The sequence below is a fragment of the Emys orbicularis genome, chromosome 22 (genome assembly GCF_028017835.1).
Source record: "Emys orbicularis isolate rEmyOrb1 chromosome 22, rEmyOrb1.hap1, whole genome shotgun sequence".
Classification (NCBI taxonomy): Eukaryota; Metazoa; Chordata; order Testudines; family Emydidae; genus Emys; species Emys orbicularis.
Window position 1 is genome coordinate 3831685 of NC_088704.1, and position 23364 is coordinate 3855048.

The following is a 23364-nucleotide window of genomic DNA, read 5'->3' on the forward strand; positions in this document are numbered from 1 at the left end:
ATTTCCTTTAAGTGCCCAGTGGGGCAGATTGTTAGTGCTAGCGTCATCATTACCACTAAAAATACAGATCTAATGGGTGTAAACACTTCTACATCTCAGTACGGTCACTGAATGGGACAAAGACACACCAGCGGCAAGGAAGGGAGCGTACAAAGGGGCCATTTTTTCACTTTTCTGACTACAACTGCACTGGACATCAGCTCTGAAACACGAGACCCTCGTGGATCGCTTTACACTGGGCATGAAGGATGATACAGCCCCCAGCTCACTACGTGGCATTTCAGCTTCTGAAGAAGGGAGGAGGAGAATAGAGGGGGCTGGACTTTCTGCTGCAGGAAAAGGAGGGGAGACATCTGGAAGCAGCTGGGACTGCACATGTGGCATAAACTCCATTGCCCTGCCCTGGGATGGGAGGAGCAGCGAGAGGGGAGGATGGAGAGCTTCTAGACTGGATTCTGTTACATGTGCTGAACTGGGGAAAAGGAAATGTGCTAAATACAAAGCAAGGCACAAAAGGAGTTAGGGGGAAATGTCCATTTCACTAGCGTGCGGCGCCCCTGTGATGCTGGGGCCAGAGCCCTGGCACTGCCCCCATCATCTACCCTACCCGTCACAGCACAATACTGGCCTGTAGCTAACTCCCAGAGAGCACCCTTCTGCCCATCTCTAGTGTTATCTCATGCTCCCACTGATCCCACATGCACTTCCTTGGGTCACAGCCTGCACTTTCCCCAGCACCCTTCCCACAGCCTCTCTTCTTGCATCATCCTGTTCCCCCTCCAGATGCAGCTGGCTCCCTTCCTAGCACCATCCAGCCCCCCCGCCTAATACAACTGCTCGCAAGCCCTCCCCAAGGAGAAATGTGCCTGCATTAAGAGCAGCGCCTGGCTCCTCTGGATTGGTACCCAGGGAAAGGACAAATGGATCCATTTTGACCCTTGTTAAGAGGGCCAAGGTGGGTGAGGTAGTACCTTTTATTGGACCAACTTCTGTTGGTGAGAGAGACAAGCTTACACAGAGCTCTTCCTCAGGTCTGGGAAATGCACACAGTCACAGCTAGATACAAGGGCAACAGATTGTTTAGCATAATTAGTGCATACATATTTCAAGGGACCATTCTTTCCAGATTCAACCCAGCCAGTAGGGACAGTTCTGAGTGTGTGCACACCATCGGCGTGGAATGGGCATGGGCTTTCAGCTGGGCCATAGCTTAGTAAAACACTCAACTCCGCTGCCACATAGGAGTGGCTGCACTGGATGGTGTCCGATGTGGACAGAACTCCCTTCCTTATTAGGGGGCAGCAGACAGACCAGATATGGTCCTGTAGCCTTGAAGTCTCACATTGAAATGAGCTCCTGCATTTGGTAACAGGTCTGATCTGCCGACAGGGTCATTTCTCAACCCCAAAGGTCCTAGTGGCTGCAAACGGCCCCCACGCTGCCTGCTGTAGCTGGTGAGTGAAGTGTGAGTGTCCAGCTTTTGGAGTCCATGTGCATCGCAATGCAGAGAGCATGGAGACCCTGCCTCCCAGGGGATGCTGCACTTTCATTTCCCCTGGGATTTATCTAAGTAGAGCAGAGCGCTGGACACCTGAGACAGAGCTACACCCATGGTCTTCCATTCCACCTGCTGGCCACCTCACCTGGGGTCCCAGCCCCACCACTGGGCCCCCAGCCAGTCCGTCCCTTCACCCTCTGAATCTGCCTGGCAAGTGCCCTGGGGATCCACCTGGAAACAGCCCCCCTGCAGAGACATGGGGGCCCGGGGCTCCCCATTGTTCCCCGGGGGCTCCGCCATCCCCAGCCAGGCCTGCTCTGTCTCCCCCCTCAACCCACCTGCTCTCTCCCCTCCCTGGGTCCAGGCTCGCCCCCGGTTCATTCAGGTCCCCCCTCCCGGGCCCCTCACCTTGAAGTAGGCCACCTGCAGGTAGTTGTAGGGGCTGCGCTTGCGGAACTCGAGCTCCAGCTCCTCGCTGAGCAGGTAGCGGGACGGGGCGCCGGGGGCGCAGGCCCGCAGGCAGGCTGCGCGGCGCAGCAGCTGCCGGAAGAAGAGGAGGTCGCGCAGGGCGGGCGGCGGGCCCGGCTCCCCCGCGGGCCAGGCGGTGCTGTTGGCGCAGCGCAGGCGGCAGCGCACGAGCTGGGAGCGCAGCGCCCCCCGGGCCCGCAGCGCCCGCTCCATGTGCAGGATCACGGCGGGCCAGTCCCCGCGCGCGTACGCCTCGGAGCCGGCGGCGAACAGCGCGTCGGGCGGCTCGGCCGGCTCCGGGGGCTCCGCCGCGCACGGCGCCAGCAGCAGCAGGAGCAGCGCAGCCAGCGCCATGGCCGACCGGGGAGAGACGGACAGGACCGGCGGCAGAGCCCCGCCCCCTCCCATCATAGCCACGCCCACCCGGCAGAGCCACGCCCCTCGGATCAGAGCCGCGCCTGCCCGGCAGAGCCACGCCCCTCAGAGCCTTGCCCCTATCGTCACAGCCCCGTCCGCAGCAGAGCACAGCCTTGGCGCGGCCCCGCCCACTCGGCAGGCCCCGCCCACAGAGCGCTCAGCCCCGCCCGCGCTGCCGGGCGTACGGGCCCTTGGGAGGGAGGCGGCGGCGATGATGGCGGAAGGCCGGGCGGAGGCGGGCGCTGCCGGGGCGGGTGAGTGAGGCTGAGCGCGGGCTGTATCCCCCCCCCCCGGGGCCGGGCCGCTGTCTAACGGGCGCTCTCTCCGCAGGAGCCGCTGTGGCGCTGGTGGAGCGCGGCGCCGGCCGGGGCGCGGACCCGGGCGAGCTCGTGGCTCTGGCGCAGCAGGTGCAGCAGGTGAGGAGCCCCGGCGAGCCTGGGGGTTGGAGGCCGGGGCCCCTCGGGACTTCTTCTGCGGCGCGGCCGGGCACTGCTGTTGAGCGGCGGGGGCGAGCCGGGCTGCCCCGTTACCGGAGGCGCTCGATGGGGCTCGGGGTGGGGGGCCCCAGGGGCTGCACCGGCCCGGGGAGCTGGCGCGGCGCTGCGAACCAGCCTGGACGGGCCCTGCTGGGGCCAGGGGCGAGCAGCGCTCTCCCGGGCGTGAAGGGCTCTCGCCGGCTCGGCTAGCCCAGCCCCTGCGCCAAGGCCGGGCTAGAGTTCGCTCGGCCCGGGCTTCTCAAACTCGCCTTGGTGGGACCCCGCTGAAAGAGTTCAGGCTGTGATGACCCCCATACCATGCCCCCTTATTTCCGTGCTGCTGGTAGAGGCAGTGCTGCCTGCCCCAGGCGTGCGCAGCTCATTTCATTAGGGTGTGCACCCAGGGAGCCCTGCCCTAGGCCCACCCCCGCCCCTCCCCTCCCTCCTACTTCCCGCTCCCTGACTGCCCCCCTGAGAACTCCCAAACCCCCCCCCCCGCTCCTTGTCCCCTGACTATCCCCTCCTGGGACCCCTGCCCCTAACTGCCCCCCCAGGACCCCACCCCCTATCTAAGCCTCCCTGCTCCTTGTCCTGACTGCCCCCTAGGACCCTACCCCCTACCTGTCCCCTGACTGCCCCGACCCTTATCCACACCCCCGCCCCCAGCCAGACTCCAGGGATTCCCATGCCTATCCAATCACTCCCCGCCCCCTGACAGGACCCCCAGAACTCCCGACCCATACAACCCCCCCCGCTCCCTGCCTGCCCCAACCCCTCTCCACACCCCTGCCTCCTGACAGGCGCCCCCCAGAACTCCTGACTCATCCAACCCCCCAGCTCCTTGTCCCCTGACCACTTCCTCCAGAGACCCCCCCCCACCCTAACTGCCCCCCAGGACCCTCCTTGCTCCCTGTCCCCTGACTGTCCTGACCCCTATCCGCCCCCTGACAACCCCCAGGACTCCCATGCCCCATCCAACCCCCCCTGCTCCCTGACTGCCCCCTCCAGAGACCCCCCCACCCCAACTGCCCCCCAAGACCCTCCTTGCCCCCTGTCCCCTGACTGCCCTGACCCCTATCCACCCCCTGACCCCTGACAACCCCCAGGACTCCCATGCCCCATCCAACCCCCCCTGCTCCCTGACTGCCCCCTCCAGAGACCCCCCACCCCAACCACCCCCTGGAATCCCACCCTGCTCCCTCTCCCCTGACTGCCCCCACCCCTTATCCAATGCCCCTGGCTCCGGGCCCCTTACCATGAGGCTCCTAGTAGCATGTTCTGCTCCGCGCAGAGCCAGACACGCTGCCCTGTGGGAGCGGGCAGCCCCGGCCCCCAGACCACTGTGCGCGCGGCGGCATGGCTCCAGGGGAGGGAGGAAGGCGGGGAGGGGCCGGCGGCTTGCTGCGCTCGGCCGGGCGCTCCAGCCCGGGAGCGCAGAGCCCGCAGCTTGCCGCGCCAGGAGAGTGGGGCCATTTTCCCACCCCTGCATTAGTGTGTGCTTGGGCACACCCCGTGCGCACGCCTATGCTGCCTGCAGAGCTGGGCACCTGGCCAGCAGCTGCTGCTCTCCTGTAGTCTTACAACCCCCATTTTTGGGTCTGCCCCCCGTTTTGAGAAACACTGAGCTAGACCATCCTGCCAGGTGTTTGCCTACCTGTTCTGAAAACCTCCAGTGATGGAGATCCCACAGTCTCCATAGGTAATCTGCTCCAGTGCTTAACTACCTGCTAAGAAGTTTTTCCTAGTGTCTAACCTAAATCTCCTTTGTTGTAAATTAAACCCATTACTTCCTGGCTTGTCCTCTGTCGATAGGAAGAACAATATCACCCTCCTCTTTATAACAGCCTTTTATGTATTTGAAGATTGACACCATGTTCCCTCTGTCTTCTCTTGTCCAAACCAAATAAACATAGTGGGGGTTTTTCAGTCTTTCCTCATAGGTTGTTTTTTGACCTTTAATCATTTTGTTGCTCTTCTCTGAACTTTCTCCAATTTGTCCACATCTTTCCTGAAGTTTCGTGCCCAGAACTGGACACAGTACTCCAGTTGAGGCCTTAACAGTCCCGAGTAGAGTGGAAGAAATACTTCTTTTGTCTTCCTCACAACGCTCCTGCTAATACTGTACAACCCAGAATCATGTTTTCTTTTGTTGCAACATTGCTGGTTCATACTTAGTTTTCAGAGTAGCAGCCGTGTTAGTCTGTATCCGCAAAAAGAACAGGAGTACTTGTGGCACCTTAGAGACCAGCAAATTTATTTGAGCATAAGCTTTCGTGGGCTACAGCCCACTTCTTCAGATGCATAGAATGGAACATATATTGAGGAGATAGATAGATTGATACACACACACATACAGAGAGCATGAAGTTGTAAGACAACTCCCACCTTTTCATGCTCTCTGTATGTGTATATATATGTCTCCTCAATATATGTTCCATTCTATGCATCCGAAGAAGTGGGCTGTAGCCCACGAAAGCTTATGCTCAAATAAATTTTAGTCTCTAAGGTGCCACAAGTACTCCCATACTTAGTTTGTGATCCATTATAACCCTCAAATCCTGTTCTGCAGTACTCCTTTCTCAGCAATCGTTGCCCATTTTGCATTTTTGCAATTCATTATTCCTTCCTAAGTGTAATACTTCGCATTTGTCTTCATTGAATTTCATCCTGTTTATTTCAGATAATTTCTCTAGTTTGCCAATATCATTTTGAATTCTAATCCTGTTATCCAAAGTGCTTGCAACCTCTTCCAGCTTGGTATTGTCTGCGAACTTTATAAGTGTACTCTCTTTGCCATTATCAAAATCATTTATGAAGATATTGAATAGAACTAGACCCAGGACAAATTCCTGCAGGTCCTCACTTGATATGTCCTTCCAGCTTGACTGTCAACCATTGATAACTACTCTGAGTACACTTTTCCAACCAGTTGTGCACCTACATTATATCAGATTCGTCTAGGCTATATTTCGGTAGTTTGTTTGAGACAGTCGTATGAAACCATATCAAAAGCCGTACTAAAGTTGAGCTATCTCACATCTACTGCTTCAACCTTATCCACAAGGCTTGTTACCCTGTCAAAGAAGGATATTAGGTTGGTTTGACGTGATTTGTTCTTGACAAATCCATGTTGACTGTTACTTATCGCCTTATTATCTTCTATGTGGTTACAAATTGATTGATTGATTTGCTCCATTATCTTTCCAGGTATTGAAGTTAAGCTAATAGGTCTATAATTCCCTGGGTTGTCCTTATTCCCTCTGTTTGCTCTTCCTCTTGCCTCTAATGTGGGCATCTTTAGAAGCATCTGTTGTGGGACTTGGCAACCTTGGGGTGGGCTATCACCAGTTGGTCAGCAATGATCTCTACACAATGATGTCTGACTGTCTGAAGAACTCACACTGGACCTAGATGGGTAAGCAATGGAGGCCAGCAGAACCCCTTGGTACCCTGCTCAGGCTTGGTCTACACGTAAAACTTAGGTTGACCTAGGTGCATCACTCAAGGGTGTGAATTTTTCACACATGCCGAGAGTCATACTTAGCCCAACCTAAGCCTTGGTATAGGCATAATTAGGTTAATGGATTAATTAGTTACTGCCTTGCAAGGGGGTGGCTTTACTGCAGTGACAGAAAAACTTCCATCATTGTAGCAAGTGTCTCCACACTACAACAGCTGTGCTGCTGTAGCACTTGTAGTGTAGACACACCCTCAGTCAGGATAAGAACATGGGTTCACATTTGGTTCATGTGACTATGCTGCAATGATAAGGACTAGAAACAATTTAAAAACCCTTGAAAGCTCAGATTCTGGAGCTCAATTCAGCAAGGGATGAATTCCACTGTAAATTCTGCTGCTGCAGAATCTTGGAATACACACAGTCCTGGTTAAAACCAATAAGAGACCCGTTTGTAGGAACGGAATAAGAGGGTATTACTACATATACGAATAGATGGTCCATCCGCCTGTGGAATGCAGCATTCAGACAGGAAGGCGGGCTTGTCTTCAGGTTAAAGCACTGGACTGGGAAAGCATCATCTGAAGAAGTGAGGTTTTTACCCACGAAAGCTTATGCCCAAATAAATCTGTTAGTCTTCAAGGTGCCACCAGACTCCTTGTTGTTTTTATACTGTATATACTCGTTCATAACCTGAATATTTTTGGTAAAAAAGTGACGCTTCAAAGAGCGGGGGTCGGCTTATAAACAGGTCTACACCAAAATTTGATGATTTTAAACTCTATGGAATCATTGAATTGAATGTCTAATACATTGTTGTTTTGTTTACCAGGAGCATTCACAGGCATGGAGCCCCTCAGCTCCCTGTGGTCGTAGTTCACCGTTCCCAGCCAATGAGAGCTGTGGGAAGTGGCGCCACTTCCCGCAGCTCCCATTGGCTGGGAACGACAAACCGCGGCCACTGGGAGCTGAGGGGCTCCGTGCCTGTGAACGCTCCAGGTAAACAAAACGTCCCAACCCGCCGGCGGCTTACCCTGACGGGCCGGGAGCCAAAGTTTTCCAACCCCTGAAATATAGGGTCGGCTTATGAAAGGGTCGTACAGTTTTTGCTATTTTTACCTATCCATTTTGGGGGGGTCGGCTTATAAACGAACGGGCTAATGAACAAGTATATACGGTATATATGTCGCTTGACATTGGGGCCCCGATCTTGCTTGGGGCCTCTATGCACTACTGTAATACAAATAATTCACTTTTGGTCCCTTCTTTCAAGGTTGTACTTGAAATAGAAAAAAATCAAGGGAAAAGGCGTCACTTGTTTAGTCAATCAGAATGAGGAAGAAGAGGCAGATGTTTCCATAGCAGCAGACTAAGGGCTGTTCTACACTAGAAATCTAGCTTGACCCAGCTACTTTGCTCAGGGGTGTGAAAAAGCCACACCCCTGAGCCATGTAGTTAAGCTGACCTAAATCCCCAGGTAGCCAGCACTAGGTGGATGGAAGAGTTCTGCCTTGCAGGGTGGTGGATTTTACTGCAGTGATGGGAGAATATTGCTGTAGTAAATGTTTACACTGAAGCGCTACAGTGGCACAGCTGCAGGAGTGTGTTAAGTTTAGACATAGGCTTATACTTCATATTGCAGCGATCGCGGTGGTTCAGAGAAGAGTGAGAAGAATGATCGAGGAAAGGATTGGACATGTTTGCCTTTGAAAGGAGAACAAGACGACAGGACATGATAAAAAATACATAAAACAATGAATGGCTTAGAGAAGGTAGATCAGGAACTTCTGTTCTCCTGTCTCAAAACAGAAGAAGAAGGGAATGTTTAATGGAATTAAAAGGTGGGAAATAAAGTATTTCTTTTTATCTATTTTTATTCACACAATTGAAGAGTGGAACTTATTGCTACAGGAAGTGTGACTAAACTTTTACACTGTACCATCAAAGCACTCCTAGTGGACACAACTTATACTGGCAAAACTGAGCTTCTACTGGTCTAGCCTATTGCAGGTTCTCGAATTAAACAAGCTTTACCAGCAAAAGTATGGTTATGTTGTCTAGCTATATTTACACTAGGAGCTTTTGCCTGGCTAAATGACAAATCTCGTGTTTCAGAGCATAAACCTTATCAGACAGGTTCAGGAAGCATTTACTTTATGACCATACCAAAACTCAGGCTGCTTATGGCAAATTTTCATGCCAGTCTTCGTGTAACAATGCACACTGTACAATTTCCATCACATTACCTGAAATAACCAGCCTGAGTTTTGGTGAGGTCAGAAAGGCCGACATGGTGGGAGTGGAGCTGGCAGGCATTGAACCCATACAGACTAATCTTTGCAAGGAGTGAGAAGGCCAGTAAGTTTTCTCTGATGCCTGCTTATTAAAATTTCCCTCTTTCCTACAGGCAGATGAATTCATCCGAGCTAATGCCTGCAACAGATTGACTGTCATAGCTGAGCAAATCCGGTATCTGCAGGAGCAGGCCCGGAAGGTAAGGAAGAATTTAGCATTATCAGTGCTTATCTGTCAATCCTGCAGGTTGAACTGATTTCTAGTACCTGTCAGAATGGTACATGGTTTGGAGTTGTGTATCCATTTCATGGTACAGAGAACAGGAAAAACCAGGCAGCAGTCCAACTCTTCTTTCAGAAACCGTTCTGTCGCTGGCAGAGAAATCTCTTTCCAGGAATGAGTAGTGTGTGGAAGGAGGAGGGCAAAAGTCTTGATACAGAATATGTGACCAGAAACTGTCAGACCTTTGAGCTGGCTCCCAACTTTATGGAGTAAAGGAGATTGTACACTTCATACTCTTTGGGAAAGGAGCACTCTCTAAAGCAAAAGCAGCTGTCTCACTGGAATGATAGGATTTGTGACATAAACCTCCCACACCACAGAATTGTGCTCCAGTATCTAAGCTAACATCTTAGGTGTTACAGAGGAAGAAACAACAAGGTTTGGATGCAACCTGAATGTGTGGGGTAGGAGAAAGAGTACTCAAAGATGGCTTACTCCCAGGTTTGGGAAGGAAGGTGGTTTGGGAAGCTTGGTTTTAGCTATGTTAAATTAATCTTGATTGCAAAACATCCAGGAGGAGATCTGGGATTCCATAGAGTGGAGAGCTAGAGCTGTCCTCTTCATAAAAAGCTAAATGAAGCCATGTGAGTAGTTAGATTTTCAGAGAGGATGGATGTAAAGGGAGAAGAGGATTGGGTTTAGGATATAATCCTGGAGGGGTCTATGGAGAATAGGAGGGTCCACCAAAGGAGATACTGACTGAATGACCAGGGAGATGGAAGGCGAGCTCAGAGCTGACACAATTACAAAAGCCAAGGGAGGACAAGATTTCGAGGTCTGTATGACTGTTTCGAAAGTAGCAGAGGTGTCAAGGATGGGTGTGTAACATGCTTTTCACAGGGAATTTCTGTCCTCGCTTGTTAAGGACACAGTTCCCTATAGACTTGATCTCAGTTACTTGACTGATTTGTGATCCTGAGACAGATTTGAACCCATGTGTGAAAGGCAAGTGCTTTATCTAGTAAAGGCAGGATCTGTGTTGCTTCCCTCAACTGAGCAGCCCAGAGTCTTTGGTGGTGATCCATCATTAGCAGGTCTTAGCCCTGACACTCCATTGGGTTGTAGTTGGCCATTGTAGACACCTAGGGAAGCCTCAGAGAGTTAACAGATAACTATAAAAGTTTTCCTTTCCCCCCCAACTTCTAAGAAGCAAGTCCTGGAACTTGAAATTTGGAGCCATGAAGCCCCATGCTCACTAATAAACCTGTGGCCTTTGTCTAGCAGGTCTGTTAGATGGAACAGCCAAGCTAGATTCCAAGGGAGGAGTCTACGTAGTGCTGATAGTTATGAAACATTGGCACAAATTAGCCCACATTGTTTAGTTGACTTTACTGCGGGAGGTTCTTCCCTTCCTTTCCAGAACTACAGCATAGTGTTCCTGGTGCAGAATTGCTGCTGTGTTTCAGTGCTGGAGGGCATGCTGTATAGTCTGAGGTGTTAGCGTTGCATTTTATTTTTCAGCTGTGGATTTCAGAGGGGGCAGGAGTCTTACAATTCTGTTGTGTGTAGGTCTTGGACGAAGCTAACAGAGATGCTGATCTTCATCATGTAGCCTGCAATATTGTGAAGAAACCAGGAAACATCTACTACCTGTACAGGCGGGAAAGTGGCCAGAGATACTTTTCCATCCTTTCTCCTAAGGTAGGTGGTAACCTACTCTTGTGTAAGAGTGGGAATCAAGAGTGAGCCTGAAGGGGATGTCGCCAGCACACATTGGGGGCTGTCTCATTCTGTCGGCTCTCTCAGCAAAGGGTCCATTGACCCAATGGGGGTGCACTTACCAAAGCTGCTCTTAAGAGGGTAGTTTTTGTTGTTGGTGACTTGGTTTGTGCTCACGGGTTGGCTTGGGAGCTGTATTGTGAAATAGTCTTTGAGGAAAGCTGAAAAGACTTTAGCTGTTTAGAAAGCAGGCCAAAAAAAAAAAATAAAAAAATCTAGGTTGACCTGAGAACTGAATGGGAGATTTCAAGGAGTCCCCTCCTGGTGGAATTAACATGCATACTTGCCGATCCATCTCCTCTGAACCCCATGTCAGTGAATCTTCTCAGGACAATCTTTTCCAATGTTTAAGCCCAACAGTTGATTCACTGACTCCTCACAGTTGAGCATTTCATGTGTTTAGACATGGAAACCAGGGGCTACTTAACTGTTAGTGGGGAGGTCTCAGAGAAGCTCCCCTGCTCCAGGCAGCCACAGCTGTCCTTTCCTTGGGTGTGAGCTAAAGAACCTTTAGAGTTTTCATTAAATATAAAATTGAGGATTCTTGTTACATATCAAGAGGGTTACATATGACATGCCCCAAAGGGCTGGAATGCTATGTTATGTGATACCATCTCCTCCCGCCCCCATGTACCCCAGCAGCAGCTTTCTAAGTAGGCCCCCTTCTGATGACCATGCTCACTCTATACCAGTACTGTGATTGTTCAGGAATAGAGATCACAGCCTTCTAGGGCTTTGCTCATGATGTTACCCCACTCCGAGGAACCTCCTCTTAGGTAAAAGTTGTATTTTCTCTCTGAAGTGTCCAATATCCAATTCACATTCTTTAATAAAAACAAATTTTGTAATGGCATAGTACAGAAAGGAGCAAACCACAAATCGAGGCCCATGGCAATGAATGCCTCTAGTTGGCTAAGCCACTGCTTTGTCCCTGTCAGCTCTGTCACTGCACAGAGAGTATGGAGTATTAGAAAGTATGGTAATAGGCCTTAAAATATGCCTGAGTCATTAGCAGGGTTGCTTAATCTCGCATCTCTAGGGAGGTCACAGACTCTGAATAGCCTGGTACTCGTGTTAAGTTTTTTGAAACCAGCATTTGGGTATTTCATCAAACCAAACTAACATGAGTGAGTTTGCTTGAATCCTCCAATTCATGACTCCTGGTACCTGTCCTCTTTCCCCCCTGCTTCCCCCTTCCCCCCCGAACAGGTATGTCTAGGCAAGATCCTCTGAATCCCATCTCCCCCCACCCCCCATATCACACGCATAGCTATTATATGCTTTACTATTCTTAACATACACCTTCCATTCTTATTTTCATGTTAGTGAGCACACACTCAAATACACCACGTTTGTGTCTAGGTACAACTTTTTCCTTCGGAGGGCTAACAAATCATTAATACCACAAGAAGGGAAGCAAGCCTTCAAAATTGGGGAAAGTCCTTTGTTAGGAAGTGTGACAGCACTCTGACTATTAAAATCTATCAATGTTGGTAGAGCAGTTCAGTCCTAGTAGACAGTCCTGTGTGTAATCTGTGTTACAGTTGAACTTCCCGTGAGTGAGACCAAATCCTGACATGAACTTGTCACCTGTTTTCTACAGGAATGGGGGACCAGTTGCCCACATGAGTTCCTTGGTGCCTATAAGCTTCAGCACGACATGTCCTGGACTTCATCCGAGAACATTGAGAAACGAGATGCTGAAATTAGCATCCTTGACAAGCTGCTGAGCCAGCAGGCAGTGTTGCCTCAGTGTACGGAGCCCAACTTCCAAGGCCTCACCAAATGAAGCAGGCCGGCAAGAACAGCTCCGGCATTCTGAACAGCTTCTAGAAAAGGATGGATTTTCCTTACCTGACTACTGCAAAAGGAGTTCTAAGAATAGAGACCAAGAAATGAAAACAGACTTCAGCAGCTCAGTTCAGCTACCCCTAGTTCCAGATTTTCATTTAAAACTCTAACACAAACCATTTCTGCCTTGCCCCACAGCATCTGACAACTTGTAGTTTGGTTAATTACTCTACCAGCTCTAAGAACAGACATCTCTCAAGTTCCTCTAGTATCTTCTCCCATGATTTACTAGGGCCTGGTCTACACTACAGAGTTAAGTGGACATAAGGCAGCCTACATGGACCCAATTATGTCAGTGCACACACTACAGCCTTGCTCCTGCTGATGTAAGTGACCTATTACTCAGATATAATAACTCCACCTCCATGGGACTCCAAGGCGTGGGGCTTATGTCGGTGTAGTTAGGGTGACACTGTGTGTGTGTGTGTGTGTGTGTGTGTGTGGACACTGGGGGATATTTACATTGGCTGTTGGCTGTCATTCTTGTCAATTTCACAGTTCAGTGCTGGAGCCATGAAATTGACAAAGTCCCTCACAGCTCAGGCTATTACCCCAGGACGAATGGGGGGCTCCCTACTCCCAGCGAGGCTGCAGTCCCCAGGGGCTCTCAGCTCCCCACCAGGAGCCTCATGTGCTTGAGTTCTACAACCAAAAGTTCTTTTTCTCTGCCCCCCTCTGCTCCCTCCCCATCCCCCACTCTCAGTGGTTGTCCTTGGTCAGTGAGGACCCAGGGGTCAGAAGTGCATTTGTGTGAAGTGTTACTCAGGGAAGAAGACACCAGGCTTGCTCCACCATCTGAGCACTTGCTCTGCCTGGCCACCCTGCCAGCTTCTGTTCCTTGCTGCCTGGCTGCCCTGCCACCTGCTGCCACCTGCCTGTCTCCTGTGACCTCTGTAGGTCAGTCTCTTTGGGCTCGTCTACACTTAGAGCACTATAAAATGTAACTTGCTGGCTCAGGGGGGTGAAAAATCACCCCCCTGAGCACAGCAAGTTTGAGCACTTTAAAGTGCTAGTGTGGACAGCCCCACGTGACCACACACACTTCAAAGCGCTGCCATTGGCGTGCTTTGAAGTTTCTAGTGTAGACATAGCAGAAACACTGCCCCATAGCAAGTGATTCCATCTTCATTGAGTACTTAACAAAGGCTCCTAATGAAGCCTATTTAGCTCTATCTTTGAACAGTGGGAAGGAACAGGTTCAACCAGCCTGGGGACCCTTAGGGAGAGTCTACACCTCCTAGCTGGGACCCCTGTCCCCACCCCTCTCACTTTCACATACATCTACCTGGGGCATGCAAAGTGTCTAGTGTGACTGAACACAGGGCTCCTAGGTGCTCATCTTAAATATTGTAGCATTGTGTTATTGGGTTTTCCTCGAATACTCCACCACAAAAGAATTTCAGAAGCAGCTGTGCTGCCAGAATAGGAAAGAGAGATCTGTTCTCCCTTCTTTATTATGAGGACTCCGGTGGCACCTTAAAGACTAACAGATTTATTTGGGCATAAACTTTCGTGGGTAAAAAACCCACTTCTTCAGATCTGAAGAAGTGGGTTTTTTACCCACGAAAGTTTATGCCCAAATAAATCTGTTAGTCTTTAAGGTGCCACCGGAGTCCTCATTTTTGTGGCTACAGACTAACAAGGCTACCCCATGATACCTCTTTATTATGCAATTCCCATTGCGTGTTGGGTTTACTTTCACATGAATCATAACTTCTAAGCACAGCGAGTCAAAGCACTGGTTTTAAATCACAAAGTCTCTGGGATTTCCAGGAGGGCAGGAGGTGACTTAGTGAAGGTATTTTCTCTTATTCTCAGCTGCTCACTTATATTTCAGTACCAAAGAATAGAAATTGAGAATTGAATTAAAATATCTTAATTTGTTAATTCCACCTTCAGAGCCCTAGGACTAAAATGCAAACTATTCCTTGGCTCCAACTTTATTATGGGTGATGCTATATTATTTCTATAGAGATGAAGTGCACATGACATTCAGTACACACAGGGAAACTAGTTCTCTGCCTTGGTGACTTAACCATCTTAAACAAACAAAAAAACTTCTAGCCAAAGGTTTAATCTTGTAAAAAAAGCCTCAGTTATTTCAAGTAGGCAGTTATATAACAGAGTATTGATCTTTCTGCCTATTGCACAGGAATCGCTTTTAGCATCCTTTCTGTTGACTGGAATGTCACATGGACCGGGACATCCAGCCCAGTTGGAGAGTCAGCTGGCCAGCTCTGGTTATAAATTGCAGTGACCTATAGCAGTTAATATTAATATTAAAATATTTCCAGTGTTGTTTTCAGCCCTGGGGAAACATTTAAGTAGGTGGGAGGCCCCTATGACTTGAGCTATGACTGAAAGAGCATTTGAAATCTCATGCACTGACTCTGCAGGAAGCAAAGAAAAGGTTCTGGGTTCCCCTCACAGTTTATGCACAATTTCCTGCCATAGTGGCCAGTTTGGTGAATCTGCACTGCTTCCATTTGGTGGCAGCATAGGGCATTTCTTGCTGTGAGGAGTTTGCTGTAATTCACAGGGAGCTTTGAAATGGCTCTTAAAAGGAATACGTTACCTTTGTGCTCTTATAGATACTGGCTGCCCCTTTAAAGTGTAGGTTTTAACCTAGAAAGCCTTAAATGGATTCTGTCCTGAACACCTGCAAGATGTGCCTGTCCCCCATTATAGCCCCAGTGGCCCAGATCATCCGGGACATCCAAGCTTAATCCTCCCCACCCAGGAGTGCTGGAACAATTTTTATAGGGGGGTGCTGCGAGCCATTGACCCAAACTGTAAACTATATATATATATAAACCACGTCAAACCAGAGGGTATGTCAGCACCCCTAGTTCCTGCACCTGTGTCCCCAACCCATTTAATTGGAAGGGAGATGGAGGGATGTTCAGAGAGGGGGCTGCAATGGTGGAATCTGCTCCCTGCTTCAGTTTACCAAAGTTTTGAATCTGTTGCCCTTCAGATCATATTGCAAGGTCCATTTGTTCTCCTGGTGGCTAAGGGCTGAGCTTCTAAGAGAACTCTCATCACCTTTCCTAGAGAGCTGGGGTTTGGGTGAGAAGTATGTTGGGGACTCTAGACCTCCACTGTATGTGGATTGAATGGATGTGTCCCCAGAGCACCTAACTGGGCACTGCAGAAAGTGAAATAAATCAGTTGTGGTCTTAAATAACTAAATATGTAAGTACCTTATTCTTGGCATGGCCCCTCTTCCTGTCAGCTGAGTAGGTTCTACCTCTCCTGATGATCAAGGATCCTAGAAATCTGTTTGCCATGGAACAATGTGGAATTTGCATTTTTACAGAGAATCTTTTTTTCACAAAATGTAAAAATGAAAAACATACACAGTGGAACCCTGATTATCTGATCTAATTGGGACTGAGATCAGATCATCAAAAATTTGGATAAACGGGAGAATTGGCGGGGCTTGGGCTGTCAGCTTATATTTACAATTTTAAACTATAAAACATTGTGTTTGACAGATACCTATATAGTGGCTAGGGAAACTAAAGTTCAGCATTTTATTTTAATTGTTTAAAAGCATTTTTATTTTTTATTGGAGAATTTGGGGATTTTTATCACGGAAAACTAGAATCCCTGATGATGATGCATGGGTGGGGGGCAGCATGTCATAGGTTCAAGAAACTAGGACCTGCAGGGCACCTTTCATCTGCTGCCTCCTTCAGGGGAGTGAGGCCTGGGGGAGTCCAGCAGATGCTATTCTTGGGTTACTAATCTAGAACTCTGCCAAAACACTTAGAATGCCATTTTCCATCCACATGCCTGGGGCTTTCAAAGTGTCTAGTGACTGAGTGCAGGGCTCCTCTGGACCCATGTGTCATTCAGTCCATATCTGACAAGTGCTGAGTTGTGAATGTGCTTCTAAGCAGGATGCGCATGTCTAGCCTGTCTTTGCTTCAGGAGGTGCTCTAAAGTGGTAAAAGTTACGGACTGTTTAGTGTCTGACCCACCAGTAAAACTAAAGTCTGGGTTTGGCAGAGCACAATGCTTCCCTCCTAACTCATTCAGTCTCTCTCCCTAGTTGAGAAAGGAGGCTAATACCAGTGTTGTGCACTTACATAACTAAGAGCATTGTGCACACAAGTGTATTGGCATTATTAACCCCAATAGGATGGGTGCTGTCACCTACTGGCTAAGCCATTCTACTACCAGATAAGAACCTGCTGGAGATCAGCTTTGTTTCTATTGATATGCCACAAACTTTCTGTGTTATCATTGGTAAATCACTTAAACTCAGGCTCCGCTCCTCAAAGGTAATTAGACTCCTAACTTCCAAGGGAGTTCAGTGTCAAACTGCAGGCTCTGAGCATCTCACAATATTTACTATATTTATTCTTCACCACCTTTGTGAGGTAGGGCAGGGCTAATATTTCCTGTGGCATAGAGAGACTAAGTGACATGCCCAAGGTCACAAAAGAAAGCTGTAGCAAAGCAGAAATTTTAACTGCTCTCTCAAGTCCCAGTTTAGTGCCCTTACCACTAGACCACCCACTGCACTATCACTGGTAAAGGTAGGGTGGGAGCATATCCCAGCCACCAGTGATTTAACCTGTGTGTCATCTAACCGTATTCAAGCTAGGCCAAGGCACCATGGTGATTAAGCATCTGGCAGATGACAGTGGCCTGTCCCCTCCCCACTGTTTGTCCCCTCACTCTTCATGTCACTTTTACAGCTTGGATGAGAAGCACCATTGAGCCAGGCACATGGGTGGTGCTGTAAAATAATTAACAGTAAATAATGCCCCCTCTTTTGCCCTCCTGTGTCCAAACTGGCTTCGCTGCTGCAGGAGAGAGAAGAGAAACAGCAAGGAATAGGCAACAGCACACAGGGCGATGGAGAGGCCACAGGCTAGCAACAGGCACAAAGCGATGCTCAGAAAAATGGGGCAGGGTGCTCTGGCAATGGGGAGCCCAGAGGCAGGGGTGGCTCCAGGCACCAGCACAGCAAGCGTGTGCCTGGGGTGGCAAGCCGCGGGGGGCGGCCTGCCGGTCACTGTGAGGGCGGCAGTCAGGCAGCCTTCGGCAGCATGCCTGCGGGAGGTCCGCCGGTCCCATGGCGACCGGCAGATCACCCGCAGAAATGCCGCCGAATCTGCGTGACCAGCGGACCACCCGCAGGCGTGCTGCCGAAGGCCACCTGACTGCCGTGCTTGGGGCGGCGAAAAACATAGAGCCGCCCCTTCCCAGAGGGATGGGGCAGGGCGCTGTGGTGATGGGTGCGCCCAAAGGGATGGAGCAGGGCTCTATAGCGATGGGCACAATGGGGTGCCCAGGGGGATGGGGCAGGGTGAGGCGGCAATAGGTGCAATGGGGTGCCCGAGGGGAAGGGGCAGGGTGAGGCCGCAATAGGTGCAATGGGGTGCCTGGGGTGATGGGGCAGGGCGCTGTGGTGATGGGGCGCCCAGGGGGATGGGGCAGGGCGCTGTGGTGATGGGTGCGCCCAAAGGGATGGAGTAGGCTCTATAGCAGTGGTTCCCAAACTTTAACAACCTGTGAACCCCTTTCACTAAAATGTCAAGTCTCACGAACCCCCTCCTAAAAATGAATATTTCCTGAGTATAAATTATAAAAGCAATGATCTTGGAAATACACAATTTGTTTTTATGACATGCTTATTACAAACTATTTATTATTAATTATTATTTATCATTACAGTATTTTGATTACATTATGAAAACGGCAACACTCTTCCAAGATCTCACTTTCGTAGCTTGTATCACTTTGAATAAGCTTGTTATAAGACAAGGCTCCTATGTTTCATCAAGGAGTATCAGATGTGAACCAGCATGAAGGTATTTAAGACGCCAACTCAAAGAGTTCCTCCTACACAAGCATTCAGGTCTTGAGCAGTCCACGCAAACAACGCACGTTACAACAAAGCTTAAACTTGTTCTTTATAATCATTTTAAAAACACGACTAGCTGCCTATTTAATTTTAAATACAGCAAAAAATATCCACCTCCTTTTCCATTTCTTATAAGGAGTCTTGAAGTTTAAATCTCCTCAGTGTGATAGATATGCTTGCTTTGATCTGCTTAGCTCTTGGAAGTCCAGGGGCTCCGGGCCCCATGCTGCCCGGGGTCCCTAGGGACAGCGCTGTCTGCCATTAGGGAATTTATTCCTGAGAACCCCTGTAACATTTCGCGAACCCCCAGGGGTTCACGAACCCCAGTTTGGGAACCACTGCTCTATAGCGATGGGTGCAATGGGTGCCTGGGGGGATGGGGCAGGATGAGGCGGCAATAGGTGCAATGGGGCGCCCAGGGGGATGGGGAGGTGCCGCGTGCAATGGGCGTTCCCGGACAGACGGGGGGGAGGGGCCCGTGGCGGGCGGGGCCGAAGGTCGGGGTTGGGGGAGGAGCTACCTCCGCAAGGAGCGCAGGGAGGCGGGGCCAGGAAGTTCCGCTACTCAGCGGACCCAAGCTACAGCCTCTCTTGTGCCGGCCCCTCCGTACGTGCGCGGTGACGTAGCGTGCGTGCCCCTGCTCCCGAGCGCAGGAGAACCCGCACAGAGCTGCCAACGCCCGGCGGAGACTCTGAGGTGAGGGAGTGCGGCGGGGAACGGGACCCAGCGAATCCTGGGGGGCCTAGCCCCGCGCCCGCCATGGAGGGGGGATCGCGGGCATTCTCGCGCGCGAGGCTGGGGGGCCCTTCCCACGGGGAGCGGGCGGGCCGGGCCCGGGGCCTGGGTTGGGTGTGTGCTCAGCCGCCCTCGGTGCGCGCCCCCGGAGCAGCGGGGATCTGGGACCCCCGGGCGCAGCGGGGCCGGTGGGCCGTGGCAGTTTGTCTGCGGGCGGGGCTGCAATCTCCGGGCCCCGGGAGCTGGCGGGTGTTTCCGAGGGCAGGGGGCGGATACGGGGGGGCGCTCGCTCGCTTCCCCCTCCCCCGCGGCGCCGACTTCCTGCTTGTGCCGAGTCGCCGACATTTTACAGCACTAGGGAGGGATGTGGGACCCGGCCTCTCCGCTCGCCCCTCCCCGGGCCGGGGCGCTCGCGCCTTCCGTCCGTTCTGAACGGCCGCAGCGCCCGTGTCCGCTCCCAGCGTGGGGAGGGGCTCCGGCGGCCCCCTGCTATCCCGGCCCCCGGCCCTCGCTCTGGGTGGGGTAGGGGAGGAACACGCCTTGCTGCCTCAGCCTGCCTTGGGTCTGCACTACCATCCTGCTAACAACAATCCACAAGGAGCCAAACGCGCAGGTCTCTGTGTATGAAACCAGTTATAGGGGGCTTACTGGGCTGCACCCCCAACACGGAAGGCTTATACTTCCACTATACTGGGAGCAGAGATGGGAGGCAGAGGGCTCAGCACCTGGCTATTTCCTGGCATATGCTGCACATACAAGCTTTTTAACTTTAAATTCAGATTTCCAGTACTTCACTGCTATGACAAGCTAGATGTGTAAAAGGGACAGAAACCACCCTGTCTTTGTCTAAGGTAGATGCCACATATCATGCATCAGCCACCTAATGACACTCGTGCAGAGAAGAGCTGGCTTAATATTACTTTACCAGCCTTATCTTTTCATTTCCTGCTTCTTGTTCATTGAATATTTTAACTGTAATATGACATTAACTTTTTGGTATACTTGTATGTTATGGGTTTAGCCTTCTGGTCCATTGTAATGCCCTAGAATATATGAATACTAGTTTGTCTAAAAGGATTACAGGATTGTTTTTTACTTAGGTAATGAACAAAAGAGAATGAATGAAAGTAACTTCCTTCCTAGATATTTTAAAGTTGATCTACTTGAGCTGCAACATTAATAGAGTTCCTGTAAAAAGAACCAGTAGTTTCATTTAACCTTAAAAAGCAACAGAGGGTCCTATGGCACCTTTGAGATTAACAGAAGTATTGGGAGCATAAGCTTTCGTGGGTAAGAACCACATCTGAAGAAGTGGGCATTCACCCACGAAAGCTTATGCTCCCAATACTTCTGTTAGTCTCAAAGGTGCCACAGGACCCTCTGTTGCTTTTTACAGATTCAGACTAACACGGCTACCCCTCTGATACTGGTCATTTAACCTTGTTTCTTAACTCGAAAATAGTCATTGACATCATCTGAGTTATGATTTGTCCGTGGAAGCCGTTTTCTTTGCCTTGTTCTCTCTTGCAGCCCGTCATGGGCTATCTCATGTAGTGTAAAAGCAGGTGCACATAGGATAGCATACTTTCCCCTCCAGTACAGTGTACATTTTTGGCCCTTTTTAACTCTTTCCATGGTCATGTCATTTTGTTTCTGGCAAGAGCTACAAGAGAATAAGATTGTGCTGCTTGGAGGATAGGCTGGTAGATCACTTATAAATCCCCTTTATTCCTTCCAAATCTCAAATGTATTGTGAAAGTGATACATATGAACTACTGTAGTGTGCAAACCCTCCCCCTGTTTGTATTGTAAGTGTTCTTTTGGCAACTCAGACTGTGCTTGCATTAGCCCTTTTTCGTGTGTGAAAAACTTCATGCTGGTGTATATACTAGTAGTACAGTGGAAATGCTAGCAAGGGCAAGAGTCCAAGCAGTAGCCACTATTCAAAGTGCTGTATGGTGAAAATTCTTGGAGCAGATCTTCACAAAAGGATGGTACAAAGCCTGTTGCCTTGTCTACAATAACACTTGTGAAACTCCACTGGATGTAGTGTTAACAATGCTGGGAATTTTTTAAGCCAAAAGCATAATGTAAACAAGACCACATTGAGGAAGCCATGTTGGTTGACAGTTAATACAGTCAGAAATAGTTTAGTTTGGCCATTTGTGATTGAGTCCTTTGTCTCAGGTTTACCTGTGGGTATGGCTTGCTTCTGGGGAAATGAGGTGTATTTAAACTGTATAGCATTATAGATTGAAGTGCCCAGGAAGTCGTGGGTGTGTGGTTTTTTTGGAAAGTGGGTTTGAGAAATGGGTCAAGAAATATCATGGTATTGCTTAGAATAATGCAGTAGATCTATAAATGTTCAGAGCTATCGTTTTCAGTCAGTAAAGGAGTAACTTTTTCATAATAAAATAGAAATTATTTTGTTAGTGTCCTAAACTTTCTATCTGAAGCTTTTGGTCACTGGAAATACGTGAATATGGCAAACTTCAAAGTACAATCTTGTAAAATGGCAGCTTATGCTAATCTTTGTTTTCCTTTGAGTGTGGTGAAGGAAAAATTAGCATAGAAAAGTCCATATTGACATGTACAAGCACAGAATTGACTCAGCGTGTTGGAACCAGTAGATCAATATTTCCATTATTACCATTCTTTGTAAAGAGAGCACCTTGTTTTAAAAGTCTCTGCATTGAGTAATTGAACAGAGAATGGTGACAAACATTGCTTCTGATGCAAGATGGAACATGTCCAAGATTTGTTAACTTGCTTATATGGTGAAACTTTGACAGCTGTATGTGCATATATGTAATGTCTTATGGTTGTGTTTTTCATGACCTGTAACTGATGCATTTAGTCTGATTACCTTGTAGCTGGGTGTATGGTTGGCATGTTGTTAGAATAAATTTGTTTGCCTTAAAGTGACCGTTTGTTCCAGACAGGTTCCCCAGAATCTTTTTTTTCCCCCAGAAAATCTGAAACTAGACTTTGATCATGAAATATCCCTGATTTGCTGAGATTTGAAATTATTTGTAGTAATAAATAATGTAGCTGGCAATATGACAACCAGATCATTTAAAAATGATCAAGATTGGAAGCACAGAGAAAATTAGAAATGAGGAAGGTAAAATGATTAGGAGATCAGAGAAGATATAATCATTGTACAAAATAATGAATAGTATAGAGCAGGTAATCTGGGTGCTTTTTATTTGTCCAGTCTCTTAATACAGAAACAATGATAAATTGAAAAGGAACTGATAAAGAACTAATTCTATGAGCATGTGATTCTATAAGTATCCATTATGGAATATTTTGCTCCTTCCTGTAAAATATTTACTATGGGTCACTTTCGGAGACAAATACAAGACCAGATGGATCACTGGTCTGATTCAGTATAACAGTCTTTCTTCCTGCTAGACGTTTGATCTAGTACCAAAACTAAAATGCCCTAGATCTTGTTAGCCATACCCATAAATATTCTAAATTTAACTTTTTAGCATTTGAATGTATGCAGACCTACAAATCAGGAAGATGTGCCTTGATCCCTGCTTGGAACCTCATAACATACATAATAACAATATAAGCCCATAGCTCTCAACTTTTTCCAGACTACTGTACTCCTTTCAGGAGTCTGTTGTCTTGCGTACCCCCAAGTTTCACCTCACTTAAAAACTATTTGTTTACGAAATCAGGCATAAAAATACAAAAGTGTCACAGCACAATATTACTGAAAATTGCTTACTTTCTCATTTTTACCATATAATTATAAAATAAATCAATTGGAATATTAATATTGTACTTACATTTTCAGTATATAGAACAGTATAAACAAGTCATTGTATGAAATTTTAGTTTATACTACCTTCATTAGTGCTTTTTATGTAGCTAGGCAAATATCTAGATGAGTTGATGTACCCCTTGGAAGACCTCTGCGTACCCCCAGGGATACGTGTACCCCTGATTGAGAACCACTGCTATAAGCAACATTACAGTAACAGTAGCCTAGATAGATTTTGTTTAATTGACTTGTAATATCAACAACCTGTCAATGACTTTCTGTTCTTTAGGCACCCACATCCCATTGAAGTTCAAGGAGAGTTGGGAATCTAATTTATTTAAGCTCCTTTGAAAATCCCAGCCATAATGAATAGGTTATATGCCGTGTTAGCCAAAGGAATCAGTGAGAGGGAATTGCCACCAATTCTGATAGTTTTAGAGTCTGCTAAAGTGAATGTCGTGTATTGTCGGGTTTAAATTTGGTGCAGAACTGTGGATGTCTTGAGTT

At 48.8% G+C, this 23364-nt stretch overlaps 3 protein-coding genes across 3 annotated transcripts in view; 2 read left to right on the forward strand and 1 right to left on the reverse strand.

Moving 5' to 3' along the window:
• The window catches only part of P3H1 (prolyl 3-hydroxylase 1), a 31311-nt gene extending 28991 nt beyond the window's left edge, over positions 1 to 2320 (reverse strand). The window contains exon 1 of the mRNA XM_065421285.1: positions 1907 to 2320. Within this exon, the coding sequence (XP_065277357.1) occupies positions 1907 to 2320 (414 nt within the window). The remainder of the gene's footprint in view (positions 1 to 1906) is intronic.
• On the forward strand, positions 2319 to 12662 carry C22H1orf50 (chromosome 22 C1orf50 homolog). Its single transcript, XM_065421123.1, has 5 exons — positions 2319 to 2564; positions 2647 to 2799; positions 8724 to 8810; positions 10403 to 10534; positions 12216 to 12662. Exons 1-5 carry the CDS (start codon positions 2319 to 2321, stop codon positions 12399 to 12401), a joined length of 804 nt encoding a protein of 267 aa, XP_065277195.1. The 3' UTR covers positions 12402 to 12662.
• A 6315-nt stretch (positions 12663 to 18977) lies between these two features.
• CDC42 (cell division cycle 42) overlaps positions 18978 to 23364 on the forward strand; it is a 40786-nt gene continuing 36399 nt past the window's right edge. The window contains exon 1 of the mRNA XM_065421456.1: positions 18978 to 19040. The gene's annotated coding sequence lies outside the window, so the exon portion shown is untranslated. The remainder of the gene's footprint in view (positions 19041 to 23364) is intronic.

Bases quoted from the DNA above. Each gene is read 5' to 3' on its own strand.
- C22H1orf50 (XM_065421123.1), top strand. From the start codon at position 2,319: ATGGCCGACCGGGGAGAGACGGACAGGACCGGCGGCAGAGCCCCGCCC. The intron at 8,811-10,402 runs GTAAGGAAGAAT...TGTTGTGTGTAG, and splicing joins TGCAGGAGCAGGCCCGGAAG to GTCTTGGACGAAGCTAACAG. The intron at 10,535-12,215 runs GTAGGTGGTAAC...TGTTTTCTACAG, and splicing joins TTTCCATCCTTTCTCCTAAG to GAATGGGGGACCAGTTGCCC.